Source organism: Mycothermus thermophilus, assembly GCF_041956435.1.
Source record: "Mycothermus thermophilus strain CBS 625.91 unplaced genomic scaffold VTJ04scaffold_1, whole genome shotgun sequence".
Taxonomy (NCBI): domain Eukaryota; kingdom Fungi; phylum Ascomycota; class Sordariomycetes; order Sordariales; family Chaetomiaceae; genus Mycothermus; species Mycothermus thermophilus.
In genome coordinates, this window is record NW_027191427.1 from 1,539,472 (window position 1) to 1,547,249 (window position 7,778).

The window sequence follows — 7,778 nt, forward strand, 5'->3', positions numbered from 1 at the left end:
AACTTCATAGCATCGTTTCCTGTCACTGACTCATGACCTCGGTAGTTCTGTATGAAACGCACTTATCCAGCTCGTCAACGCCCAACCCAGGAACTGTACCCTTCAAACACCAATATGAAAACCATTCACCGTACTGTAGTATATCAGGAGGATTCCCCCTCTTTCACTTTCTCCGGCCCAACATCAATGTCCATAGCATCCTCATTCTTCCCCTCCCCCTCCTTCTCCTGCTCACCGTCACCTTCCTTCTCCCTGCTCTCTTCTCGTTCCCCGCTTTCCTCCTTACCTTCCTTCTCATCCCCCTCCTCGCGCTCCTCCCTATTCACCTTCTCGCCCAGCTCCTCCAGCTGCGCATCCGGAGGTGGCGGGTAGTTGAGATGCTTCCAGTCCTCCAGCTCCTCAGTCACCGACCTCAAGCGATCGCGGATACTCTCGATCGCGTAGCTGCCCAGCAGCAGCCTCAATGGCGGGTAGGAACAGTGCGCCAGCTGCCAAACCAGTTCGGCGCACTTGACTGCGCTCGTAGGCTGCCGGTCGCCCAGCCACTGTACCATGCGCTTCGCATGCAGGGCCGGCGACGTGGCGTGTGAGTAGGCTTCGCTGGCCGGCTTGATGAGAAAATGGCCCCAGGTCGGCAAGGGGCTGTCGCCCGTGTCTGGCTCATCCCGCCGCACCAAGCCCGGTTCGACCAGCGTCGCCTTGATGTTGAAGGAATCCACCTCGTACAACATCGCCTCAATCAGCCCCTCCACCGCATACTTGGTCGCACAGTAAGGGCCGAGACCCGGCACGCCCAGCGCGCCCGAGGTCGAGCTGAAGATGAGATACCGCCCGCCGCCGTTCTCGCGGAAATAGGGGAGGCTGGCCTGCACGATGTGCAGCGTGCCCATGAAGTTGGTCTCGAACTGGTTGCGCAGGTCGTACTCGTCCTGGTCCTCGCACGCGCCGATGACGCCGTACCCGGAGCAGTTGGCGATGCAGTCGATGCGGCCGAAGCGCTCCAGCGTGCGCTTGATGACGCGCGCCACCGAGGAGCTGTCGCGCACGTCGCAGAGCTGGCCATAGCACGTCTCGCTGTTGAGCGCCGCCATGGCTTGCGGCGAGGTTTCGTGGATGCGCCCGACCGTGGTGACGAGATCGCCGTTCTTGAGGGCGCATTTGACGAGGGACCGGCCCATGTGGCCTGTGCCGCCGAAGACCTGGGATGGGGCTGTCAACGATCATCCATGGCATCAAGAAACGGAGCCGGTAGAACCTACAATCCAAACCATCTGCTTTACCGGCGCTCCTGGTTGGGGTGGGTCGCAGCTCGGCGGTAGCTGGGGCCTGGGTTTGGACGAGTCGGACCCGGCGACCGACGGCGGCCCTTCATGGTTGCTTCGGTTGTCCATGCTCTGAGCTATCGAAGGAGTTGAGGGAACGGGAATATTGCCTCGAAATAGTTTCTGAATGAAGTCGATGCCAGTAGCTAGTTGAATCCCACCCAGGGGCGAGCGATGCTAGTCGCAGTTCGCATGCGCCCAACAACTCGGTTTCAGCTCATGATACGCAGTTCATCTGCCCCGCCAGCAAGGAATAGACACCAAGTCACCTAAGTTGGAGTTGGTACTTAAGTTGACAATGCCAGAAAATGGAAACGCGGATGAGAGCAACCGGGTGAATTCACATCCCAGGTAGGAGCTTGGCAGTTATCGGTCAATCGGGGCATGTCGCTTAAAGAAGATGAGAAACATGAATCACATCGGTCATGATGGCAACATGATCCAACGCTCACCGGTAGTTCCTTGAATCCAGAGTCATGGAAATCGCAAATCTCCATCTTAAAATAGAATCTCCATAATGACTTCAGTTCTTGGGAATGTCCGGTCGTCGGTGGCTGTGTACGGCGCTCACGTGATGGCATCCCGCCGGATGCAGTTTCTTGGCAACTGACCTTATCGATAAAGAATTGCGCAATCCCCAGGACCGAGGAGCAATAAGACGAGGTAACCAACCTCTCGCTCTCTTGGGCCATGAAATGGTGCGTTCTTTGCGTTTCGGACGTTTCTGTAGAATCTTGGATATCCAATAAAGGAATCTCACCGTCCGTCTGATCGTGCCACTGCAGAGCGGTTTTAGCAGGACCGCTCGGGAAAGTCGACCGAGGGAGTGTGAGAGAGAGATATTTTGTCTGCCCCTCACCACCAAAATTTAAGCTCACAGCCCCGCCACATCCGGTTCATGGATTGCATTTCCGCTCGTCGCACTGGATTGTGAACTCAAACTGCGTGTGTGAAGGCTCCCGGCAGCAAACGCCACTCTCTCATCAGCCACATTTCTGGTATCACAAAGATTTCAAAAGTCTCACAATGAGGGCCTACTACTACGACAACCTTCCCGTGTGTAACCCCTGAGTGACATCTTGTGTCCCCTATTTCCATTGTCACTTTTCTCCTTTTATAATAAAACCAGACGCCCTTCTCAAGCTGCACATTTAACAGTTTACTAACCCCTTCCCCAGGGCGACCAGCGTCTCCCGCACGAGGACACGAGCAAATCCCCGCTCACCGAGGCCGAGTTGAACAAGCTGGGCGTCCTCTACTACCGCTTCGACGACGTGGCGGGCGTGGACGCGCTCGCGGCCGAGCGCGGCTACAAGAACCGCGACGAGATCACCGTCTCGCCCGAGCGTATGGGCGACGCCTACGAGGCCAAGGTGCGCATGTTCTTCGACGAGCACCTGCACGAGGACGAGGAGATCCGCTACGTGCGCGACGGCCGGGGTTACTTTGACGTGCGCGACCGCGAGGACCGCTGGGTGCGCATCGCCGTCGAGAAGGACGACCTGCTCATCCTCCCCGCCGGCATCTATCACAGGTTTACGACCGACGAGAGCAATGTAAGCGAATCGCAGCATCCTTCTGTGTGAGGCATGTCAAGAAGAGATGTGGTAGCTGACGATTATGCCACAGTACATCCACGCCATGAGGCTGTTCAAGGAGGAGCCCAAGTGGACGCCCCTGAACCGGAGCGAGGAGCTGTCGTCCAACCCCTACCGCAAGGAGTATGTCCAGCAGTATCTGTCGTAGGCGGTAGTGAGAAAGGGGGTTGATGGAAGTGGATGATGGGGTGCGATATCTCGGTTGAACACAGTATTATCGATGGGTTACTCAATGTTGTACTTTACGCTTCATTCCCAGCCATGTCTTCTGTACACATGCCACGTTGCGACTTTGTGCTCTTATCCCCTCCCTCCAACGCCAACAAACCGGCAGGGCATCCAGCGCTCCTCGCCAGATGCGTAATGGCAGGAGCATGAGTGAGTGCTACTATGTGCGCGTATTCCTACATCTTCACGCACCACTGTCTCGGTCTCAAACCACCCGGAAACACGAAACGCCAAACCCAAATGCAATGCCATGACAAAATGCCGTCCCTGATGTGTAACAACAAGATTGCTCCAAACGCCGCAAATGAAGGAACCCAGTTGATCGCTTCATGTACTTCTCTTGCATCTTTCAATCATCGCACTTCTGGTGGCGCCATCTCGGCTGCGGCGGCCGCGATCTCATTGTTCATTCCGTTCGCCGACTCTTCTTCACGAGGCCGTCCCTCTGTAGCAGCATGGGTCAGCAAATCGGGTATTCCCAATGGCATATTTGTCACAGATGTGCAGCCACTACTTACCAAACAACCGCCTCCACCACATGGGCGGATCCAACGGCCTCGATCCCCCATGCAGCGGCGGGTACACGTCATTAAAGAAATACCAAATATGCCCAATCACCACGCCCATGATCTCATCCTTCGGCACGGTGCCATGCATCACAAAGCTCACGCCCATCAGCACCCACGGCAGGTATGGCGCGCGGAAGACGAGCAGGCCCAGGAAGCTCATGAGGGTATCCGGATTGCGGCGCGACCATATGTACACCAGCGTCGAGGACAAGGGGTGGCCCAGGAAGGGCATGGACACGAAGGGGGATAGGAGCAACAGGCTCGTCATGGCGTAGACGAGCAACCATGAGAAGTAGGCGGGGGATCGGCCGGATGATTCTTCGAGGAGTCGGGCGTAGCGCTGGAGGAAGTAGACGTGGAACAGGAGGTCGATCGAGAAGGGCCCGAAGTAGAGGAATGTGGTGACTAGCCGCCAGTACTGAAGGAGGAGGGGGTTAGATAGAGCCGAGCGAGACTGGGCGTTTGAGGCAAGATGAACGCACCTGTGACTTTTGGAATACAGCGCGATAGCTGTAAAAGAGTTGGAATGGCGTCAGGAGCTTGCACTGGACGAGCCCGCTCATGACGACGGTCGCCGTCGTCCACCACCGGGTGCAGATGGGCATCTCCCAAAACCACGTCTCGAGGGGAAACCCCCCGTCGCCAGCCACTAGTTGATCCATGGTTCGATGTGGTAGGATTTACGCCAGAATGTGTCGGTGGTGGTTACAGGCAAAATGTGTTGTCAGCAGGCGGGGTGGTGTCGGGGTTGCCTCTTGCGAGACAAGTTGCGCTCGTTGGCGATGGGGTGTTATCGATTGCTGCGATGCGCGGTACTTAGTTCGGTGGCTTGAGAACCAGTTAGGAATTCAGCAGAAACGGCGCATGTAGTCGCAGAGAACCGGGGATACCGCGGGAAACACAATAACCAACTCTGGGGCAACGGGAATACAGGAAAGTCGTGGATGGCGAGAATGCGAGGTGGTGATGAGGTGTCCTTTCTTGCCATCACCTCCAGATAGCTCCGAGACGTCAAGTGGCCAAGACGGCAACATGGGGAAAGGGTGGAGGCCAACAGGGACGGCAAGGCTGGCCTTGGATCCGGCGCCAAGACCATGGATGCATTTACCGTGTACACAAGAATTAACTTATTGAAGAGAGGACATGCATTTATCCGGTTGCTGGCGATGACTTGAGTCTGCAAGGAAGGTAAGATGTCTTCTTACATTATTGTTGTTCGAAAGTCTAAATAAATATGAGAGAGCCGAAGTCTTTCTTTCATTTTCTACACTCCGCATGTTTGCTAAAAGACAGAGCAATCTCGGAGGTTGACTTGGTTCCCCGCGCGGGCTGCGAGATTGATTCCATCCGGATGTTAAGAGACCGAGATGCTGGCGGGGACAGCGGGTACCTTTCGGTGGTCTTGCTCCGCCTCGTCTCCGCTGGCCAGTGTCATGACAGCGGCCGTTACCGTATCGTTACGCCGCTCTGTACCGTACGATACCAGCTGAAATCTCGTGACGTGCCAAGCGTAACAGAATACGAAAGATGGCTCGGGGTGTGGCTGGTGGGGTACATGATGTCCCGCTGTCCAGCCACCCCATTAAAACCCCTGTTCGCCAAGCGCGTCGCGAGACCGCGACAGTCGTCTGGTCGCGTCACTCTTCAAAGAGCTTGAGACGAAGCTCTCCCCAGCCTCCGCCGAATTGAGCAATTCTTCACATTCTTCACATTCCAACCAACTTTCGAGAAAAAGTCCAGCTTCCAACCCGAACCCGGGCTCTTCCATGCAACTTTAGCATCTCTTCCAATTATCGACGTGTCGCGATAACTATCTTCCTCTTCACTTCCATTCTCGAGCTTCCGCTTGCTGAGCGACCGACCAGCACCAGCTTTGACACCCCGAATCGCACCACCACGTCGCCAACTGCACCTCGCTGAACCATTATTGACTCCATTTGCGGCGCTTCAAAAATCCAATACCACCACCCATCAGCGACCAGCTCTTCCCAATGGCTCCGAGAGTAGCACAGAAAACCCTGCCCTCCCCGCAGGGCGCCCGCAAGTCAGTAGGGGGAAGGCAAAGCAACGTACAGCGTATGTCTACTCACTTGTCTCCTCATGTCACGGCTCCCAAAGCCCAATTGCTAACACCCACCCCAAATAGCTGGCGACCCGGTGCCCCAAGCCCGCAGGCGCCGCTACCGCCCCGGCACTCTCGCGCTGAAGGAGATCCGTCGCTACCAAGCCAACACGGACCTTCTCATGGCCAAGCTTCCTTTTGCGCGTCTCGTACGTATCTTCTATCCCCGCCCACTTTCTCACCAGAGCCCCCACTTACGCATTCTCCCTCGACAGGTCCGAGAAGTCGCCCTCCAATTTCAGCCCACGGCCGAGGAACTGCGGTGGCAGTCCCAGGCGATCCTGGCCCTGCAAGAAGCGGCCGAGGCGTTCCTCGTCCATCTCTTCGAAGACACCAACCTCTGCGCCATCCACGCCAAGCGCGTGACAATCATGCAAAAGGACATCCAGCTCGCCCGGAGGATACGCGGTGTCTGGGGCGGCGCTGGGTGGGTGTGATCTTGGAAAAACAAAAAAGCAACGGAGAGGAATTGAACCGAGTCCGGCCGGCCGGCGGCCTCGGACGTGCGCTCGAAGATGGGAAGGGGGAGGAATGGTGCATTGAGGGAGAGGGGTTCGCATGTGGCTGGGAGGGAAAGGAGGCAGAACGACAGCAGGAGATGGAGAGAAGGTGAAGGGCGCCGACAATGATATGAACAACCCGATCCGACGCCCGAGACTTTGCGCAACCTGCCCGTCGGCCAGTCAGTCAGCAACATTTTCTGGGGCACCGCCCTATTCCGGCGGGGAAACGGCACTTCCATCCCCATCATTCGACCAGCTCATCTTCGATCCCCCGTCATGTCGGCCAAACCTCTGCGCACTGCGCGAGAACCCTCCCTCTCCGGCCCATGGGTACGATTCTTGGCCCATGTTGAGATGCGTCAAAACGACCATTGCCAGCTCTCGGCGCGCCCACGCTGCTGCTTCCATCTTCGCTGCAAAGATCCAGTGACCGATCCACCCATGATCTCAAAACGCGGACGGCAGCGAGAAGCAGCAGCAGGATTCCGAGCCTTACAACCGTCTCTCCTCATCGCGCCAACGTAAAACCAATCCCGCCAATGGCCATCCCTCACTCCATTTGGGTCGGGCCGGGCCGGGATGAAGCGTGGCGCCCGTGTTTATCATATTCGCTTCTAATTTTTGTTCTTCCATGGGAGATCAGCTCGCCGTCAAGTAATGGCTCGCACGGGCGCTTTTTGGGCTTACAGGGAGGGGCAAGAGGAAAGAGAAGGGAGGGGGGTAAGAAGGAAGTAAAGGGACTCATACCATCTATCAAGGCGGAGCACGGCGTTCAATGGCGTTCAGGCAAAGGCAAACATGGGTGGCGATTCCCGGTTTAAGCTTGCTTTTAACTTTTCATAGCAGCGTGTGTAAACTGTGTATATATACTAGTACCTGGGCCTGGGAGTTTTTGTTTTGAGAGGATATCCAATTGGGCATTGCGGGGAGGAGTTTGGGTTTGTTCTGTTTTTGTTTAAGATAGCTAGCTACAGACCAGGGTAGCAGCAGTCCGTTCTAGTGTTTGCCTGCCTGAGGGTGGCCAGTCTTGGGATTGACTTGTTCTGCTCGCATAATGGGAGTCTGATATGGGGATTCAATTCATGTCGTCTGATGGCTTCGTGTTGGAGATCATCTCGTGGCGGTTAATACTCTACGTGCACACAGCTCCTGGAAATTTCTCTTGTACAACTCGAACATCGTGCGGTTGTCAAGTCAACGGAACTCTACAGTTCTTTTCTCTGAATGTTTCTCGCTAGGCTTATTAGTACATACATGTATTCGTAATACTTCGCTCCCGTTAACCGATCCAACACACTCCCTCAAACCTCACAACCATCCCAGTCAGTTGACCAACTTTCCACCCCAACAACACACATCTCGTTCCACCCATTTCCATACCAGCCCTCTTACTTCTTATCAGTCTCACTCTCCTCCCCATACTTTGCACCCTCCTC

General features: G+C 55.8%; 4 protein-coding genes across 4 annotated transcripts; 2 read left to right on the forward strand and 2 right to left on the reverse strand.

Annotated features, from left to right (window-relative positions):
- Window positions 1-143: 143 nt before the first annotated feature.
- VTJ04DRAFT_567 (uncharacterized protein) lies at window positions 144-1,391 on the reverse strand (the record flags this gene model as incomplete). The annotated part of the gene is made up of 2 exons (XM_069363809.1): window positions 144-1,199; window positions 1,260-1,391. 2 exons carry the CDS (start codon window positions 1,389-1,391, stop codon window positions 144-146), a joined length of 1,188 nt encoding a protein of 395 aa, XP_069223177.1.
- Window positions 1,392-2,348: 957 nt separating this feature from the next.
- Window positions 2,349-3,068, forward strand: VTJ04DRAFT_568 (uncharacterized protein; the record flags this gene model as incomplete). Its single annotated transcript, XM_069363820.1, has 3 exons — window positions 2,349-2,378; window positions 2,501-2,878; window positions 2,952-3,068. The coding sequence occupies 3 exons, from the start codon at window positions 2,349-2,351 to the stop codon at window positions 3,066-3,068; spliced, it is 525 nt and encodes a 174-aa protein (XP_069223178.1).
- Window positions 3,069-3,501: 433 nt separating this feature from the next.
- Window positions 3,502-4,379, reverse strand: VTJ04DRAFT_569 (uncharacterized protein; the record flags this gene model as incomplete). The annotated part of the gene is made up of 3 exons (XM_069363831.1): window positions 3,502-3,593; window positions 3,667-4,135; window positions 4,200-4,379. The coding sequence occupies 3 exons, from the start codon at window positions 4,377-4,379 to the stop codon at window positions 3,502-3,504; spliced, it is 741 nt and encodes a 246-aa protein (XP_069223179.1).
- A 1,329-nt stretch (window positions 4,380-5,708) lies between these two features.
- Window positions 5,709-6,276, forward strand: VTJ04DRAFT_570 (uncharacterized protein; the record flags this gene model as incomplete). Its single annotated transcript, XM_069363843.1, has 3 exons — window positions 5,709-5,793; window positions 5,864-5,988; window positions 6,055-6,276. 3 exons carry the CDS (start codon window positions 5,709-5,711, stop codon window positions 6,274-6,276), a joined length of 432 nt encoding a protein of 143 aa, XP_069223180.1.
- Between the last annotated feature and the right edge of the window lie 1,502 nt (window positions 6,277-7,778).